The 21,177-nt window shown below is 35.2% G+C and overlaps 1 protein-coding gene across 3 annotated transcripts in view; it reads right to left on the bottom strand.

The window, feature by feature from the left end:
• The window catches only part of AP3B1 (adaptor related protein complex 3 subunit beta 1), a 277,679-nt gene that overhangs the window by 58,242 nt on the left and 198,260 nt on the right, over nucleotides 1-21,177 (bottom strand). For all 3 annotated transcript variants that reach the window (XM_032847913.1, XM_032847905.1, XM_032847915.1), the window contains exon 22: nucleotides 12,381-12,487. In XM_032847913.1, coding sequence (XP_032703804.1) covers nucleotides 12,381-12,487 — 107 coding nt within the window. The remainder of the gene's footprint in view (nucleotides 1-12,380; nucleotides 12,488-21,177) is intronic.

Raw genomic sequence — 21,177 nt, 5'->3', positions numbered from 1 at the left:
GGGGCGCCTGGGTGGCTCAGTGGGTTAAGCATCTGCCTTCAGCTCAGTCATGATCCCAGGGTCCTGGGATCAAGCCCTGCATGGGGCTCTCTGCTCAGCTGGGAGCCTGCTCCCCACCCCACCCTCTCTGCCTGCCTCTCTGCCTACTTGTGATCTCTCTCTGTCAAATAAATTAAATCTTAAAAAAAATAATAAAGCACTGAGCTTAAATTTTAGGGAAAATATTAAATTTATAGACATAATGTACCCCAAAATGATATGTCTAGTTTATTATTGCCAGATGAAAAGGAGTTTCAGGAATAGCCTCTAACAAGAAAAAAAGATTTAAGGTATAAACATAAGAAGTTCTTGGTGAGAATGTGGCAGAGAGAGGGAAAGATCAATTCTGATTCATAAAGAAACGGACATCAAAAAATGAGTCTGAAGTAGGGAAAATTTTTTGCCATTTAATATCGTATATTTATCTATTTATCTATATATATACATGTATATGTATGTATGTATATTTTTGGCAACTTCCTAATAATGAAGAAGTTTCTAGTGTTAACCATTATTTATACATGTGACATAATATGCTTAAACAATATCATCTTATAGGGTTCTGTAAGAAGTACTATCTTACATATTCATGTTTAGAGATCACAATTTAATTCGTTCATTAAAGGATCCTTTCTGGAAGTTGATTTTTTCTAATTCTTATTGTAATTGCATTGTTCTAATCTTGTATTATAAAGGCAGCTGCTTGCCTATCATTTGTACTTTCCTCGTTAATCCTGACTCAGTAAATTAACCTTTAATTACAGCCGTTAAAATTGAAATGAGCCTCTTGTCTAGCTGGGGTTGCCCCCTTTCAGTGCATGATTCTGATGAAAATTTTTAGGGTCAATGAATATGTCCCATGTCATGTCTGATAGCTGCTAAAGATGTGAGGAGGTAAATGTTACCTTAGAAAGATGTGCTTTAAATTTTTAGGAGATCTGTTCTATTGACAGCAACATAAAAAAGAAACGATATTTTTAGGTTCTCAGTTTACCATGCTTTATTTTTAGCCAAATGAAGACAGCATTTAAGAAATATAAAGAATGGATAATTAAAATATGTTCAGTCCAATAATTTAAAGCAGTAACTTAATTCTCCATTTTATTGTCTTTAACGCTACATGCTAAAGACTATGAAGACATGTGAGGAGTACAGCTACCTTTCAGTTATGTGATGGATAGGAACAGTTTTCTCAGTAATGTAACAAAATAACATATTAATAATACAGTCCTCAAACTGACATCACTGGGAATGGATTCTATCATGATTAAGCCAGAAAACAGGAAAAGATTAATTTCATTCATTTGACACACTTTTGATGAGCACCTATTATGTATCAAGCACTGGGAATTGAAAAGCCGATAAATAGGACCTGTCCTATCTTCCAGAGACTCAGAGATTAAGTCTTATTAGATCTACAATACATCTCTAATATAAAAGATAAGGCACCTTTCCCTTATGCTGACAATGATTTTACTAAAGTCATTGGCGTCTCTCCATTTAATTTCCCACAGACTTCAAGATATTTAGCATTGGAAGGGACCTTAAAAAGACAATCTATTACAGTCTTCTAATTTCATAGATGACAATTTGAACTGAAGTCAAGTTTTGATATACTAGTTTAAATTTATAAGATAACTTTGCCAGGTTACACATTCTATGGAGCATGGATGTTAAAGCTTCAGTGAAAATATGTAATAAATGAGTTTCTGAAATTATGTATTTTAAGAAACATTTTATTATGAAAACTCTGAAATGTATACAAAAGTAGAGAAAAAGAAAAATATAATGAAAAGCTCATTACTCATAAGTAGGTTTAAAAATTTTTCGTTTGTCCAAACTACAATCCAACCCTTTACTCAACTTCTGAATTATTTAAAAGCAAATTTCAGATATGATCTAATTTCATCCAGAAGTAATTTGCTTAGTTTATCTAACAGATAAGGACTCATAAAAGAAACTTCATAATTGTTATTATATTAAAAAATAATTCCCCTTAATATCGTGTAAAATATAGTGTTCACATATCCTTGACTATCATACATGTCTTTTTAGAGCTGGTTTGCTTGAATAAGGGTTCAAACAAGATATACATTTGGTTGGCATCTCTCTTAATCTAAATTATGCATTTTAAAGGAAAACTTTCTGATATATTGTTTATGTGTGTGTGTGTACATGCAGAATTGTAAAATATATCTTCAGTATTAATTCAACATTTGGGGGAAATACTTATATATTCAGTAATGTGGAACAGCTGTAAATTTAAAGAAATAACCCTTATTGATAGGCCTATAAAAGCTATCTGTAATTACATTCCTGAATGATTTGAATAATAGTGTGTCTGATATATTCTAAGATAAGTGGCTTTTACTTTTCTTTGATATTAGGTCATATACTGTACTTTTATCTATTTTTACTCCATGCACTCTTCTCTCTAGTAATAAATTAATTTTTTAGCATTAGTTGGGCATGTGCTCTATAGTTTAATTCATTTTCTTCTCCTCTGAAGAGAAACAAAGTTTATTTAAGCATCACAACAATACTTTCCATGTTTAGTTATTCAAAGATTTAATAATATTAATATAAAATTTTTATATCATGCCCCATCCTATGTTTATAAAATTTTTGACAAGCTTTTTAAAGGCGAACAAAGGTAACAGAAGTTAACTTGATTAATGTATGATTAAATATAACTGATGCACAATTGGCTGATGCATAATAATCTAAGATATTGTAAGACTTAAAAAAGTATGTTTCGCTGCAAATACCACAAATTCAACACAAGCAACAAAATTTGAAACATAGCAGTTGATAGTAACACAAAGTTCAATCACTTCTGGATATGTAAAATAAAACTGCTAGAAAAGATTTAATATTTTTAAAATGACTGATATTTTAAAAACCTCATTTACTGTTACTATTATAGTACATTTAATTACAATACACAGAAGCTAGTACCCATCATCTTGGAAAAGAAGTCAGTAGATACTCAGAGAACTGCCTCAGTTCTAGAAAGAGTAAACAGCAAATGAAAGGAACTACTCACCACAAAGAGAAAGAGGAAAAGAAAGGCCCAAAGCTTTCTTTACCATCACCTCTTTAATCCCTTAATTTCTTACAGATTTATATATGCATTTTCTACATTTTGATGGGTGGCCTGCTTTCTTTGGGCCACAATCATTACTAGTTCATTAATTAGTATCTGACATAATCGATTTTTTAATTGTAGATAATTTTATTATGTTACTGACAAAGCATTATAAAAGTATTACCCACTAGTCAGGACTTACAGATTGGCATATATTTACTTAAGCCAAATAAAAAATATTTTCTAATAAAAACCCTGCAACTAAAAATTAGTAACAATCTCTTTTTAAAAAGCAGTTCCTTTTAATAATGTAGAAAAGGGAGAGATGATAATGGCCTGGTATTAACTATGAGACCTCTGAAGTAGTGCAGAGATAAAAAGATGAAGCAGTAGTATGACACACTTTTAAAGTTTAATTTAAAAATTAAAGCAACTCATACCCAGAGGAGAACTGAATGAAAGAATAAGATGGGACATGGCTAGGCAATGGAAGCACAAAATACTGTCAAACTTTAATTAAAAAATGTTTTCAATTTAAGCAGACCCAGGCCAATGATTTTTCATTATTTTTACCACAGTTCCATGGCTACTGACAGTTTCATCAGAACAAATAAAGGATTTTTCCCAAATTTAAAATGACAAAATTATTTTTAATTTTGACTTATAATTTCCTCCTCCTCTAAACTCAACATAATTTGGTCTTAGCTGGTCTCATCTCTTAGCCTGGGGCTTGAAAACACCACAAGTGTTTAAAATGTAAAAGATAAATGTTCTTTAAAATAGAGTTCTTCCACCATATTAGACTTGTTTGTCATATATATATTATTTGTTTTGGGAATGAGACCACGTATTCATGAAATGTCTGGAGCACGACTTAGTAAATGCTGGTATCAATAACGACTCCCTCAAAGCATTGTGTCCTTGCAGACAAATAAAAAACTGGTGCCCCAGCAGACCAAGACAAGCTGACTGGTAAACAAAACTAAAATGCCTTAACCGAGCATTAATTAAAGAGAGAGAGAGAGAGAGAGAGAAATGTATTTAAGATAAAAGTCCACTTAAGAAAAACAGAAATCAACTTCAATTACAACAGTCATCATTACAATATGCAATTATCCTAATAATTCCCAATTCTGTTTAGTAAATTTCACACTGGGTAAACCAGATTCTGCTTCATCAATTATGGTTTGTTTTTTTTTTCATATTGTTTGAAAACTGATACTGTAACCTGCACACCAAAAGCAGGTCTGATAGTCACTCTTTTCTATTTTCCAACTAAGTTCCTATAACAAAAACAGGGTCAGGGCCTCATCCCTAATCATGGAAAGTTATAGCTTCATTAGTTGCCATCTCTGTCAACAGCAAAGACAAGCTTAGTTGCTAGCCATTTTTTAAATATTCCTTAGATATTGACGGAACTAATGATAAACACTTCAGATGCTGAGTTTGGTTTAGGTATTTTAAAAAAAATGCCTTTTCTTTGCCTCACTCTGCCTGCCCTAATTAAAGTGCATTATATGGGATTCCTTCTGTCTACCCTTCAGCTTGACAATCCTTGAAGGGTTGGGTGGGGAGGAGGGGACTTCAGTTATATAGTTTCTTGGTCATAATGACAAACTTAAGGCCATTCTTTCACTGGTCACAGTAAACCCCAGGCTGGCTACCTATAAAGATACCTACAGACCTTAGTTTAATGCTACTGTTGCCACTATCTTCACCCGGGCATCATGAGGCTTTATTCCAACATTAAGTGAGGGAGTGATGTTTCACAGCGGCAATTTAAGGAAAGCAGATGGTGAACAGCATGGACTGTGAAAATTAGCCTTCTACTTCTTGTCAAAGAGGAAAAGCAGTTTAGATATCAAAATTTTAAAGTCTGTTAAATGTCAAAAGTAACTCTCACTAGATTTTTAGCTGTAATAGTACAGATGGAGATAGGCTGGACTATGGAGCATAGCCAATGTAAAATCAGAAAAATAATGCCAAAAAACAAATGACAACCTGTATCTACAGAAATTCCCAAATGGGCAAAACTATGTTATACAATTAAAGTACCTGGTATTAATATATACTCTTGAGGAAATTTTTCATTATGTCCTTTCTCAACTGTAAACTCCCTGAGGGCAGAAACCTAGTTCAACTTGTTTACTGTTAACTTCGGCACCTGCCTTATATTCTGGCCTGAACAAATACTTGTTCAAAGAATGAAATATTTACTGGCATATGTGTAGTAAGGAATTTGGTCTTCTCAAAGAGAGATGTGGACTGTGTCTTAGCTCTTGAGAGGTAGGTAATCTCTAAACCCTTGGAATTTCCTAAGTGACAGGAGTGTCTTTAAAATATGCATGGTGAGCCCTTAGTGGGGACCACACCTGATGGCTGTTGCCAAGGATGTGATTCACAGAGGGCCCCTAGACAATGTATGCTAAGTGGATACTCTGTGCGTACTGCCATATGTTGATGCCAGTAGGGTAACCTGTGAATTTGAAACCCACTCAGCATATCTGTTTCTTCCTTTGGTTGGTTCTAATTTGTAACCTATTGCTACAATAAGATTGTAATCTTTTTTTTTTTTTTTTTTTTTTTAAGATTCTACTTATCTATTTGACAGACAGAGATCACAAGTAGGCAGAGAGGCAGGCAGAGAGAGAGGGGGAAGCCGACTCCCTGTTGAGCAGAGAGCCCGATGTGGGGCTCGATCCCAGGACCCTGAGATCATGACCTGAGCCAAAGGCAGAGGCTTAACCCACTGAGCCACCCAGACTCCCGAAGTGTGTGATTCTTGATCTCAGCTGAGGTCTCAATCTTAGTAAGACTGTAATCTTAAGTATAGTGCTTTCCTGAGTTCTGTGGGTGTCCTAGTGAATCATCAACCTGAGGGTAGTTTCAGGAAACCCCAAACCTGCAGTTGACCTCAGCAGTCTTGGGTCAATTGAGCAGTGGACAAGACTGTGCCTCTAACATGGAGTCTGGCTAACTCTAAGTAGCATATTGTATCAAATAGGGCTTCTCTTATTGCAACTCTGGTTTCTCTTTCATGGACTGTTCTTGGAATTACTTATCATCCCTCAATTTACTGCCTTGTTTTCTATAATGATCACTTTTTAAATGAATCTTCCTGCACCCTCCTGAGTTAATTCCACTTGGAGACTGTGATCCATGAAGATCAAATCACTAATATTACAGCAGCTAAGTCAGTGCTTCCTCACTAACATGCCACAAACAGATTAGAAGTGTGCTGTGCTGCTGCCCCACGATTAGCCCTCAGGAAGGCCAGGTGGGGCTTGTGGTAGCTGGAGCTCCTAGGCTGGGTACCTCCTGCCTCCTTCAGTAGTCTCTGTTTATCCCAGAGAACACTACACGTATCATCACTTTTCTGTATGTACCATAACATGAAAAGATTGGAAAGCAGTAAGGTAAGGAGTCATTACCACAATTTTCCCATGTCAGTATGTCACCAACATACTTTTCCAATATCAGGCTTGGGTTATTCCAACCTATCTGTGCTATACTTTAGCCACACTGAACTACTGTTTCTCTAATATTCCAAGTCAGCTCACATCTCAAGGCTCTGCATACCCTATTTCCTCTGTCCATCACGTCATTCTTACTCTACTCCAGCCACCTAGACAAACTCTTCCTATTCTTCCAGATTCAGTTCCAAGGTCACATATACAAATTCTTTTCTAAGAGATCTTGGTCAACTGGTAGCACCCAAGCAGATTTATGCCTCCAGTATAACACTTACTTCAATAAAATGTTTGTCTGTTTCCCTTCCAAATCTGTGCATTTCCTGATACTGTGTCCTACAACTCACCTTCTTCGCTAACTTATCTTCTTGGCCTTTTTCTCTGTTGCCTTTAAATCACGATGTTTCCTAGCACTCCATCTTCATCTGTCTCTTCTCACTCCACAAGATAGCCACAGAACAGAATTCAAACATTTTCAGGCTCATTATTTTATTTACTTTTCATGAAAACACAATTAAGTGTTTAGGGGAAGTATTATCTCCATTTTTTAAATTAAAAAATAAAAGTTTAGCTTTTCTGCCCGTGGACGCCGCCGAGTAAGCATCGTTAAAGTCTCCCCTCCCACCGCCGTCATGTCTAAGTCAGAGTCTCCTAAAGAGCCTGAACAGCTGCGGAAGCTCTTCATCGGAGGTCTGAGCTTTGAAACAACCGATGAGAGTCTGAGGAGCCATTTTGAGCAATGGGGAACACTTACGGACTGTGTGGTAATGAGAGACCCAAACACCAAGCGCTCCAGAGGCTTTGGGTTTGTCACATATGCCACTGTGGAGGAGGTGGATGCAGCCATGAATGCAAGGCCACACAAGGTGGATGGAAGAGTTGTGGAACCAAAGAGGGCTGTCTCAAGAGAAGATTCTCAAAGACCTGGTGCCCACTTAACTGTGAAAAAGATTTTTGTTGGTGGCATTAAAGAAGACACTGAAGAACATCATCTAAGAGATTATTTCGAACAGTATGGGAAAATCGAAGTGATTGAGATCATGACTGACCGAGGCAGTGGCAAAAAGAGGGGTTTTGCTTTTGTAACATTTGATGACCATGATTCTGTAGACAAGATTGTCATTCAAAAATACCATACTGTGAATGGCCACAACTGTGAAGTAAGGAAAGCGCTCTCTAAGCAAGAGATGGCTAGTGCTTCATCCAGCCAAAGAGGTCGAAGTGGTTCTGGAAACTTTGGTGGTGGTCGTGGAGGTGGTTTTGGTGGGAATGACAACTTTGGTCGCGGAGGAAACTTCAGTGGTCGAGGTGGCTTTGGTGGCAGTCGAGGTGGTGGTGGATATGGTGGCAGTGGGGATGGCTATAACGGATTTGGTAATGATGGAAGCAACTTTGGAGGTGGCGGAAGCTATAATGATTTTGGCAATTACAACAATCAATCCTCAAATTTTGGACCCATGAAAGGAGGCAATTTTGGAGGCAGAAGCTCTGGCCCTTATGGTGGTGGAGGCCAGTACTTCGCCAAACCACGAAACCAAGGTGGCTATGGTGGTTCCAGCAGCAGCAGCAGCTACGGCAGTGGCAGAAGGTTTTAATTACTGCCAGGAAACAAAGCTTAGCAGGAGAGGAGAGCCAGAGAAGTGACAGGGAAGCTACAGGTTACAACAGATTTGTGAACTCAGCCAAGCACAGTGGTGGCAGGGCCTAGCTGCTACAAAGAAGACATGTTTTAGACAATACTCATGTGTATGGGCAAAAAAAACTCGAGGACTGTATTTGTGACTAATTGTATAACAGGTTATTTTAGTTTCTGTTCTGTGGAAAGTGTAAAGCATTCCAACAAAGGGTTTTAATGTAGATTTTTTTTTTTGCACCCATGCTGTTGATTGCTAAATGTAATAGTCTGATCATGACGCTGAATAAATGTGTCTTTTTAAAAAAAAAAAAAAAAAAAAAAAAAAAAAGTTTATACAAGTCAATGACTCGCCCCTAGTCATGATGATAGTAACTAGCTCATCCAATGACAGATATCAAGTATTCGGGCTCCAAGTTCAATGGATTTCCTAAATGTTGCCCTGACTTTCTAAATGAATTCTTGGTATTTTAAACCAGAACTCTGGAAAAGTATATCCTTATAGAAACCTTCCGACTTGTGATTAGGTGCTAAAGAACCACAGATACTATACTTCTGTCATGTGTTTCATAGGATTTGGGGGATTGAATTCAGAAGTCATTTTTCCATAGAAATGGGAAGCTAAAATATTAAGTAAGCAAATTAATAAATTTTCTTATAAAACTAGTTTGAAAAGAAACATTAAAAGTGCAAAGAATGAGACAAGGTTTCATGCTCATGTTTATCAGCAAAAAAAAAAAAAAAAAAAAAACAAAAGTCTTCAGAGGTAACTTGAACTGCTGAACTCACTTTAACATTTTGTGTCCCAAATATACAAAAAAATACTTAAAGCAAAAAAGACCAATTTTCACTCCAACATTTCTAATTCCAGAGGTGAACAATTTATTCTTATATGCAAATTGTCTTTTCCCTCATCTCACTTTTTTCTCATCCCCTCTAGAAACTGTAACATTCCGAGGACTGCTGAATTCCTGGGGCTTCATGTGTAACAATTTAGAAACTCTTAGCCTAACAATAATCTCATAGAAAAATTAATAATTCACTAAAAAATTTACAATTTGTTCACAGACATACTACTGTAGGAAATGAAGTGTCTCTTCATTTTTAGCCTTCTGTTGGCCAACTGCCAATTAATCTCAAGTAAGACTGGAACAAAGACTGTGTTTATACATCTTCTTTATCGAACAGTTTGACAAACCAAGCTTTTCCTTACAATGATAATGATATTCACTAGGAATTAAGTTTAAAAATCTCTGTGTTCTGAATATGTAATTTAAAAGGGTAGAACAAATAGTAAAATTTTTCATTTCACTATGAAAAATAGTGAAATATACTTAGTGTGAAAAAGGAACTATTCCTTGGGTTTCATTATAAATATTTTAGTAATTTCAAAAAAATAAAATCAACCCCTATTTTACCAAATACACAAGGAAGATAAATTTAAATAAAATTCATCTACAGAGTAGGAAGTCATATAAACTAGGCTAGGACTTGGAATATAACTACTAGAAACTGTTCAACATTTTGGAAAATTATGTTACTGATGGCAACACCGCATCACACACTATTTGAGTTGCTAATACACCTCTATTGGTCTGCATTTACAGTCGTCACATTCATGGTGGTTCTTCGTATCAGTGCCAGCACTATTTAACTACTTCAGTACATTTCTAGTGTAGTCATGGACAAGCATTTATACAGCAATGTGTAACTATTACTTTAAGTTCTCTTTCTTCCTTCTATTCCAAATAAGGGAAACATGTTGATTTTAAAATTATGGATGTACTCTTATCTATGAATTTCATCTTAGAATCCAAAAGGCTCTTATATTTGTTGAGATCCGCTACCATTACATGAGGATTGTAATTTTTGAGGGTTTTTCTTGCTATTTTTTGATGTCCTTAGTCCACTTCTTTCTAAACTTATATACATAATGAAAAAATTACAGTTTGCTTCATTAATTTTTTTTAAGTACTGTTTTGAGGACTGGAGGTGAGATTAGGAGCCATGCCATTTTGCATCAGAATATTCTATTTATTTCTATAGGCTCCACTTTTCAAAGTTGTTATATTTCTCTTTCAGTTCTAATCCTCTCTTGTTATTGCTGGTGAATTTCTGGTTGCCATTCTTATTTCTATTATTTGTTTGATCACTTTGTTAGCTTTTGGAAGTAAGTTCGAGATTTTGCTTCACTCAGCTGAATGTGATAGTCTTTTTTTCTTAATTTTTTGATTATAGTTGACACACAAGTATACTTTCAGGTATACAACACAGTGGTTCAACTTGACTATATGCTATGCTCATCCCAAAACCACCTGTCACCATGCAACACTATTACATTATCACTAACTGTATTCCTTATCCTGTGCCTTTTATTCCCATGACTTACTTATTCCATAACTGGTAGTCTGTATCTCCCATTCCCCTCTACCCATTTTGTCCATTTGGCAGTCCTTTTTTTCTATGCTCTTTGGTTGGAGTGCTTTTCCTCCTTTGAAGAGACCATCCCAATAAATATTTTTCTTAGTATTAAAGGGTGAGTTCTTCAACTACTTTGTGATGAATGAAAATTTACTGTAAGCTTTTCTAATCTCAACTGTATTCTTCTTATAGCTATTAAGGTATGGGAGTCTACTAAGGATCCATTACCATATAACTTTAAAAAATATTAGTTATTATTTATTGAGTGATGACAATGTGCCAGTCACTGTTCTAAGAGCTATACATCTATTATCTCATTAGTGTCATAACAATCCTACAGGGTATATACTATCTCCACAGGAAAGTGAGGTGCAGAAAAGTTACATACCAATCTGCCCAAACACATAGCTAACAAGCAGCTAAGCAGAGATTTGTACCCTGATCATCTGATATCAAGGCCTGAGTTATTTATCTACTACCTTACTGTCTCCCAAGTTTTTAGGGCCCTCCTTTTCCCTTAAGGACTAACTGCTTCACTACAGATTTTTTGATTTCTACTTTCTCTTTACAGCCTACCCAAATGCTCAAGAAATATTTATTACTTAAATAATAAAGACAACTGCTTCTCTCACTGCTTCCCTCCATCTCTTTCAGTGTGCCTTTTCTTTTAGCAACAAGAATGGCAAACTAAAACCCTAGATATCATTCTTACTCATTTCTAAGCAGTCAGAGGTAACTGCATTCTACAACTTAAAACAGCATGCTCAGCTTAATAGTTTTCACTTGTTCATTCTAAACCAAATGGTCCTAATATCACATTTGCTTTGATGGGGAAATTTTTTGTAAAAATGTTTAAGAATTAGTACTTCTCTTTCCCACTTCTGGCAGAACCAGCTCTATGGCCCCCAGGAGCTCAGATCACTAAGCCAGGGGAACCAGTGATACACCAGATCTATTCAAGCTACCTTGTGTTCACATCAGAACTTACTATTTTGTCTCTTACTTTGTCAGGTTTCTGACAACAAATTAACAGGAGGTCAAGCATATCAACAGATTTTACATTGTAGGCAGCATGCCTGATTTAGAGTGAAAGGTTAGTAGATATAATATGCTAACACAGAAAAAGTTATTGCAGTTTCAGATATTACGACAGGCTGATGGTTTTGGCATTATTTTGAGACAGGCTGGCCTCTGGCCTCACTTCTAGCCATACCCTGTAAATAACATTAAATAATTTTTTTACAGATATGAAGGCATGTAAATAAGCATATAAAGATAATGAAAAGAGAAACACAACCTTGAATTTTAAAATGAAAACAGGTTTTTTAGTAGCCTATGGTATAAGAACAGTATAATAGAAATACAATGACTGTGGGAATTTAAGTCTATTAATGTAGACAACAATTGTTTATAGCAGAATTTATGTATATAAATGAACCCACTGTGGCAAAGAACGCTGTATGTTATATATATGTAAGAGTGCCAGAGAAAAATGTACATGATAATTAAATGTGGATAATAAGTAGAAGTCAATTGTGAGGATAATGGTTTGGGTAGAGCAAATTTAAAAAAAAATATTTATAAAATTAAAAGATGAGATCTGAATTGAACTTGTTTATAAGAGAAACTGTTCAAGACTAAGAATCCACTTCGATTATTTACATTTTAATAAGAATGATGCAATGGAATCACATGAAAACTGAGTTAATATATTTTGAAAATTACTTACACTGATGACTGATGAAGAAGTTGATAAGTTTAAGCCTTCAAGATCAGCTATCAAACTTGGAGAAAGAGCTGGCGTGGGAAATGCAACTGGAGTGGATACCGGGTTAACTGTAGGAAAAGGCCCAAATTAGCAAATGTGCATGAAAATTTGATCCATACTATTAAAAGCAACATTTTTATTTTGTTAGTAATTCTAATTAAATTACTTTGATTAATAAATCTATGACAATTCTATTTAACATCTTGATGTAGTTATTATCAAGTCATGGCAGTTATTAGTCTTAGCTTTCACTGGCAACTCCTATAACAAAATAACGGTACAAATACTTCGAGTAATAATTTTTGAAAATTTTATCATATAATGTTATTACTAACATTATCACCCAGTAACCTCACTAAAATAATAAAAAAAAAGGTAAAGAAACATTTCTTTCCAGCTAATATAAAGAACAACAGCTTTCAAGAGTTCTCCAGCAGAATCAGAATTCTCAAAAGTATATTTACATCCCTTCTCTGTTTTATTCTCCACTATAATAATTACAGGGGTCCAGGCTACCTAACTCCCTTCTACTTATACTTTGTCAGCAAAAGCTATGTACCAGATAGAAATTTTTTATTCTAAAACCACTATGTACACGAGATCATGTAGGTGAAAATTTGAAAATCTTTGAAAAAGTACAGATCTCATCCTCTCCTGCTAAAGATCCTTCAGAGGCTCATAAGTACCTACAAGATAAAAGTCCAATTCCTTAACTAAGTGCACGAGGTTCTCTACGCTCTAGCTTGGCACTGTCCAGTAGAGTAGCCACTAGCACATAAACCTAATGTACTCCTGAAATATGGCTAGTATGACCAAAGAATTGTACTTCACAGTTTAATTAACTTAAATTTAAATATAAGGGCTATGTGTGGCCAGTTGGTATCATACTGGGTAGCAGATCTATCTCTAATTTTATTGGCAACTCCTATCTTCAGGCCCTACCGATTAATAGTTTCCAGTATCTTGTTCCCAATATCTTGAGCCTTTTATATTCTGTTCTCTTTACCTGGAAGGTTCTTCTCTGCTTTGTTTACCTTGTAACTTCTACACATTAAGGTACCGCTTGGAAGGAAAGCACAAGCTGACTCACCAAAACACAGCTTCTAATTGCCTTCTTTGTTCTACAGATAAACTTGGACATGCTTCTACAACCATACCTCTCTTCTAATACAAATCTGTTTCTTTTTATTTTTTTATTTCTACTAGTCTACTAATGTATTAATTTTTAGTGCTTAGAAACTGCTTGACTGCTGAGTGAAAAAAATTAAAATGTGGAATAAGTTTTATCTTTCAACAAACACACTTCAAAATAAGACCATAAAGGAAGTAACATTTATTTATTTAACAGGACTTTTCAAACTATCTTTTTCTCATTTAGTCTCACAATACCCTGTAGTTAGGCAGAAAAAATAATTCAGAAAGTTAGGAATAAAAAAATGTTATTGCCCGAAAAAGAAAATTTTCAAAGAAGTCTGAAATAAAATTTCACCATAAATAATGGAAAAAGCAGAGTGGAGACTGGGTGGAAGAGGGAATGGAGCCCTTGCTTTCTCCCTTGCTCCATCAGTGTGCCTGAAACACTGCTACAAATCCCCAGGCTTCCTCAGACCTACATTGAAAACCAACATACAGTTAGCAAGTGTCACAGGGATTTGGGGGTGGGGGGTGGGGTTGGAAGGATCAATGGGGATATGGTGGTAAAGGAAGACTTTACCAATAGGAGGAAATGAAGCTCAGTTTTAAAGTAAGGGCAGACTTTAAATAAGAGCAAAGAAGAAGCTAGTGACTTAGTAGGTGAGAAAATACTGTGAACAGAGGCTGAGAGGTGGGAACGTGGAAAACTGAGGAAGTTGTATTTATCCTCTACTACAAAGGGAGCTGTTAAAAACACCAAAAAGAGGAACAATGTATGTACTGCTCCTTATCAGTATAAGGGACAAAAATCAAAGGAGGAGCAGTCAGGTTGGCAGGAGGAGGAATACAATAATTCAGGCATGACATAAAAAGGGCTAAAAACAAAAGGTGAGGTAGAAAAAACATTTATATTAAAGACACTGTAAACTGAGGCACAGGGAGATTATGTCTTGGAAAGATCATAAAACAAGTGAATGGAAGAATCACTGTGGGACCAGGAACTGGTTCTCTTATCTTGGATCAATATGTTGCCTTTCCAAAAGTCACTTTTTTGGTAGGTTCTAAGTATTTGTCCATCCATCCAAAATATTAGATACCCATGTAAGGAAAAAAATTGAGTAAGAAAGCCTCTGATTTCAACTATGGCTTGGCCTAAAGACACACAGAAGAAAAAGACATCGAAAGCCAGAGGAAAATTCACACTAAAGTTTGACTTAAGAAAAAAAAAAAAAGACTTTTAATATCATTTCAGAAGAAGGCTTAGGTACTAAAGAAATGACTATACATCTGTTTCCAGATCTGGCAAGATAGAAGCTTGCACTGAAAATTTATCCAAAAATGGATTCTGAGGTTAGTTGACTATGTTTAAGTATTTAATTAATATATTAAAAAAAATGATTCTACTAGTTAAAAAAAAATAATAACCTGTCATACAAATGAAAACCAGGTATCATTTCTACCCATTGACTTGGCAAAGGCACTTTTTAGATACAAAATTCAGCATCAGTAAGGGTATCAGGAATCAGTACTCTCATACTAATACTGTGTAATCTGGTATAAGCTTTGGGAAAGGCAATCTTAGACAACTAAATTCTTCAAAGCCTTTGCCCCAGCAATTCTATTCCTGGGGATTTATCTTAATGAAACAGTTGCAGAGATAATGAAATAATATACTTATGTGTATTGCTTCACTAACAATGAAGACAAAAAAATGAAAACAAGTTAAATTTCCAATAATAGTAAAACTGTTAAATATAATTTATTACAACAATATAAAAGATAACCATGAAGTCATTAAAAAATGAAACTGTTAAAGAACATCTATGGCAGGGCAAGGAATGTGTATGATTAATAGAGAAGTAAATGATAAGAGTATCCCAGTATGATGACATTCAGGGGCAGAGGGGATTTGCATATGAAAAGATCTGAACTGGCATGCCAGATGGTAAACCCAAGATATTTGGATTACAAATCCATTTTCTTCTTTTTATTTTTAAAACTTTCTGAAAAACACTTTTTTCTTTACTAAAGTACAATTGACCCTTGAACAACACAGGTTTGAATTGTGCAGGTCCACTTATGGACAGATTTTTTTTAATACAGTATAATGCTAAAAATGTATTTTCTCTTCCTATGATCTTCTTAATAACATTTGTTTTTATTTTAAGAATATGCTATATAATACATATAACACACAAAATATGTGTAATTGGCTGTTTACACTATCAGTAAGGCTTCCAGTTAACAGTAGGCTATTAATAGTTAAATTTTGGGGGAGTCAAAAGTGACAGGTGGTTGTAAGTGCCCCTTAACCCGAACATTGTTCAAGGGTCAACTATATATTTAATTATAAAATAATTATACAATTATTCTTCTGATCAAACTTTTGCCTCAAAACTTACTGATACATCAAAGTTTTAATATATACTGGTTTAATATGAAGTTATTTAAATAGTTAAATGTAATTCCTTGCTGCTGCACTATTGTTATCATCATCTCCATCACAGATAACGCCCTTATATAATGCTTATCATGTGCCCAGCAGAGTTTTAAGTGCTTTTACATTTATCAACTCATTTAATCCATTTATGACTCCTAAAAGTATTACTATTATCCCTATTTTATAGATTAAAGCAAAAGCACAAAGAGATTAAGTAACTTGTCCAAGGTTACCCAGCTCCATAAGTAGAAGGACTGGGATTCACAAGAGCACCTGGGTGATTGAGTCAGTTAAGTGTCTGCCTTTGGCTTAGGTCATGATCCAGGGTCCTGGGATCTGGGTCGGGCCCCTTGCTCAGGAGGAAGTCTGCTTCTCCCTCTCCCTCTGTACCCTCCTACCGCCATGCTCTCTTTCTCGCTCTGTACTCTTTTTCAAATAAAAAAAATCTTAAAAAAACAAGAACAGCATGAGATTTAAACTCAGACAGTCCAGCTCCATTGTCCTCTTAGCCACTCCACTCCAATGCCTCTACTACAATTTACTCATCAATATGATATCACAGATCATAACACTTATCTGGAGCATGATTACTGGTGGCTGATAAAAATTTTAAGAAGAGTTAGTTGTACCAATAGTAATAATTACATAGGTTTACATTTCTTATATATTTCTTACAAAAAAACACTGGAGTATGATTGTTGCTTTATGATCATCCTACCAAGATCACATGGTATGGAGTACTAAAAGATCTCGTCGTTTGCAGAAATATAAAATACCCAAGGAACTTTCAAACTGTAATGGTTCTCAAGAAACAGAATTCCCTGGGTAGGGATAATGTATGCATTTAGAATCTCCAGCATGTAGCAGATTACTTATATCAGAGAAGCATTCAATAAATGTTTTCTGAATGAAGACATAGATAAATTCAATACTAGAAGTTTTCTTCGTATAGGGAATAGATAACCGTGGATTATGATGTGCCTTTTAGATAAAACTTAAGGAATGTTTCTGACCCTCTTTCAAAATTAATCTAAGTCTCACAACTGAGAACTCAAGCTACTGGAGAGTGACCTTTTACTTTCTGATCCACAAACTGTTTACCATGGACAATGGAGAACTACTGTAGGTTAATAAGCAACAGAAATGAAGTCAGTATCTTAAGAACCATTGTCAACAAAGCTTTTCTCCTGTACACTCCATTTATCTTTATTACTAAGCTCAGATCAGTTCTTCCACAAGGCCTTTACAGTTTTTTAATTGGTTTTTGTCTCCCTCCTCATTCATTCACACTTTGTGCCTCTACTGTTCAGGTATCTGTGCCCTAGAATAGATATTGGTCCCTGGAATAAAAGGACTAATTTATTGGTTCCAGCCAACAAAAAGGGGTATCTAACAAAGTACCCTTACACTTATCAGACAATCTGCAAATATTTGCTGAACTGACTTGTTAAAAAGAGAGGGAGGCCTCAAGTGTCATTTCTGACAAAAGCAGAATAAAAATGTTTTAAATAGTTCTCAGGTATTAAAAACAAACAGAAATATACCCTATGTTGAGTTAAAATTTAAGTGAGGATGAAATTTCATTATAAGTAAAAAAAATCCCGAGTATTTTTACAGTAACAGTATTCATCATGAACCTGTGTCCACCATGAACCATGTGTTCTGGATGTTATCATTAATTGGTATGATTCTCTCTGAGAAACTGAATAAATCCATTGATAAGTGGTGGATAAAAAATCAGACAAAATTTGAGAATGCATAAGCTCATGCAAATGGAAACAATACACAGGATACCTTTTCCTTGACTGTGTAGGATTTTTCCCCTTTATGTGGGATAGTAGTTATTTGTGACCTAAGAATAACTTTGGAAAAATTTCTCTATCAATCCTAAAGCTTAGCTGTACTGATCTGAAATTTCGTTTGTTCACAATAAAAGTGAAGTGAATCTGAAAAAAAAAAAAATCTTATGCTTAAATTCTTAAAACTTAGTGTTTAAGAAAACCTTTGCTTCTACATATAAAAGTATACTTTAAAAGAGAATCAAATAATAAAAATTATATCATTTTCCATGTTTCAATTTTTCCTTCACCGCCAGGAAATGTAGAGGAATGAGACTGGTATATTTTGGAAATGCAAAGGAGCACAATGAATAAGAGGTAGGAAGGAGTCAGATGACCCAAAGGTCTTAGAAACCTAAAAATATGGACTTTAACTATAAAATTAAGACATTAAATGAAAAGGTCTAAAAAAAGAAAGGAGTAGGATCGGATTTTCCTATTTTTTTTAAAAAAGATTTTATTTATTTATTTGACAGAGACCACAAGCAGGCAGAGAGGCAGGCAGAGAGAGAGAGGGGGAAGCAGGCTCCGTGCTAAGCAGAGAGCCCGATGAGGGGCTCGATCCCATGACCCTGAGATCATGACCTGAGCTGAAGGCAGAGGCTCAACCTACTGAGCCACCCAGGCGCCCCCGGATTTTCCTATTTTGTCTGCAGGATAAATTCCTAGAAAAGAATTGTTATATCAAAAGGTGTGTGCAACTTAAGTTTTGACAAATATTGCTAATATGACTCTAAAAGCTGCAGGTTTTTTTTATGTTTCTATCAAAAACATGTGCAGGGTGCCTGTTTCTCCAAACCTTAGCAACACTGGATGTTGCTTTAAAATCATTGCCAATAGGTAAAAATGATGTAAACCTGTAAATCTCTGCCAATAGCTAAAAATGATGCAAATTTGACTTGAACTTTATTTTATTCAAGTGTATATCATAGTAATTTGGTATGTTTATACATTACAGAATGATCCCATAACAACTCTAATTACTATCTGTCACCATGCAAAGTTTTTATAACACTGTTATTATTGACTATGTTCCCTATGCTGTACCTTAGTTACATTCCCATGACTTATTTATAACAAAGTTTGTACCTTTTAATCCCCTTTGCCTATTTTACCTGTCCCCCAAACCCTCCCTATTCTGGTAACCAACAGTTTGTTTTCTGTATCTGAGTCTGTTTCTGTGTTTGTTCATTTATTTTCTTTTCAAATTCCACATATAAGTGAAATTATATAGTATTTGTACTTCTCTCACTCATTTCACTTAGCATAATATCCCCTAGGTCCATCCACGTTGTTGAAAATGACAAGATTTCATTTTTTATAGCTGAGTAATATTCCTGTGTGTGTATGTGTATGTGCATGTGTATATCACATCACTTCTTCTATATCCATTTATCTATCAGTGGACAGTTGGGTTGCTTCCATAGCTTGGCTAATGCAAATAAGTCTGTCGTGAACACAGGAATGCATATATTTTTAGACAAATACCCAAATCTACGATTGCTAGATCATATGGTATTTCTATTTTTAAGTTTTTGAAGAATTTTCATACTGTTTACCATAACAGTTGTACCAATATATATATATATATATATATATATATATATATATATATCTATGAACAGTGTATGAGGATTCCCTTGCCTTACTTCTTCACCAATACTTGTTATTTTTTCTTTTTTTTTTTTTTTAAGATTTTATTTATTTATTTGACAGAGAAAGATCACAAGTAGGCAGAGAGGCAGGCAGAGAGAGAGAGAGAGGAGGAAGCAGGCTCCCTGCTGAGCAGAGAGCCCGATGCAGGACTCGATCCCAGGACCCTGAGATCATGACCTGAGCTGTAGACAGAGGCTTAACCCACTAAGCCACCCAGGCGCCCTATTTTTTCTTTTTAATAAGAGCTAATCTGACAAGTGTCGGGTAATAGTTCATTGTAGGTTTTTTGGTTTGTTTTGCTTGAAACCAATTAATTCTTTTAAAGTTTTTATTTTAATCACCAGCACTCATCACTGCAAGTGCACTTTTAATCCTCAACCCTTATTTTACCCATCCTCCCAGCCATCTCCCCTCTGATAACCATCAGTTTGTTCTCTCTAGTTGAGGGTCTGTTTCTTGGTTTGTCTCTCTTTTTTTTCCCCTTTGCTAATTTGTTTTTAAAATTCTACATATGAGTGAAATCATATGGCATTTGTCTTTCTCTGAATGACTTATTTCACTTAGTCCAGCTCCAGCCATGTTGTTGAAAATGGCAAAATTTTGTTTTTATTTATGGCTCAATAATATTCCTGTGTGTATGTGTATATATACCACATCTTCTTTGTCCATTCATCAATTAATGGACACTTGAGTGGCTTCCATAATTTGGCTATTGTAAATAATGCTACTATAAGCAGGGGTGCATGTATCCCTCTGAATTAGTGTTTTTGTATTATTTGGGTAAATACCTACTAGCAGGATTGCTGGATCATAGGGTAGTTCTATTTTTAATTTTTTGAAGAAGCTCCATACTATTTTCCAGAGTGGCTATACCAGTTTGCATTTCTACCAAGAGTGCATGCGGGTTAGTTTCTCTCCACATCCTCACCAACACTTTGTTGTTTCTTGTGTTTTTCATTTTAGCCATTCTGACAGGTGTGAGGTGATATCTCATTGCAGTTTTGATTTGCTTTTAATAAGTGATGATGAACACCTTTTCATGTGTCTGTTGGTCATCTGTGTAACTTCTTTGGAAAAATGTCTATATAAATCCTCTGCCCATTTTCTAATCAGGTTGTTTCTTCTTCTTCTTCTTCTTTTTATTTAAGATTTATTTTAGAGAGAGGGAGAGAGTGCACTTGAGTTGGGGGAGGGACAAAGGGAAAGAATCTTCGAGCAGCCTCCTTGATAAGCACGGAGCTTGAGGCAGAGCTCAATCTCATGACTCATGAGATCATGACCTGAGGTGTTTTGAAACCAAGAGCTGGAGGCTTAACTGAATGAGCCACCCAGGTGCTCCAATCAGGTTGTTTCTTTTAACACTATGTCAGGTAAGTTCTTCAGATATTTTAGATATTAACCCCTCATTGGATGCATGTTTTGCAAACATCTTCTTCCACTCAGTAGGATATCTTTTCGCTTGGCTGATGGTTTCTGTGCTAAAGCTTTTTTGATAATAATGTCATATGTTTACTTTAGCTTTTGTTGCCCTTGTCTGAGGAGACCGGTCCAAAAAAATACTAAGACTGGTGTGAAGATCTTACTGTCTATGTTTTCTTCTAGGAGTTTTATGGTTTGGATCTTACATTCAAGTCTTAAATACATTTTGAATTTACTTCGTATATGGTATACGATAGTGGTCCAGTTTCAT

This window comes from Lontra canadensis, unplaced genomic scaffold, assembly GCF_010015895.1.
Source record: "Lontra canadensis isolate GAN:19392208 unplaced genomic scaffold, GSC_riverotter_1.0 scaffold4, whole genome shotgun sequence".
In the NCBI taxonomy this organism is placed as follows: Eukaryota; Metazoa; Chordata; class Mammalia; order Carnivora; family Mustelidae; genus Lontra; species Lontra canadensis.
Note: the sequence above shows the minus strand (reverse complement) of the source record. Positions and strands in the feature narration are given on the sequence as shown.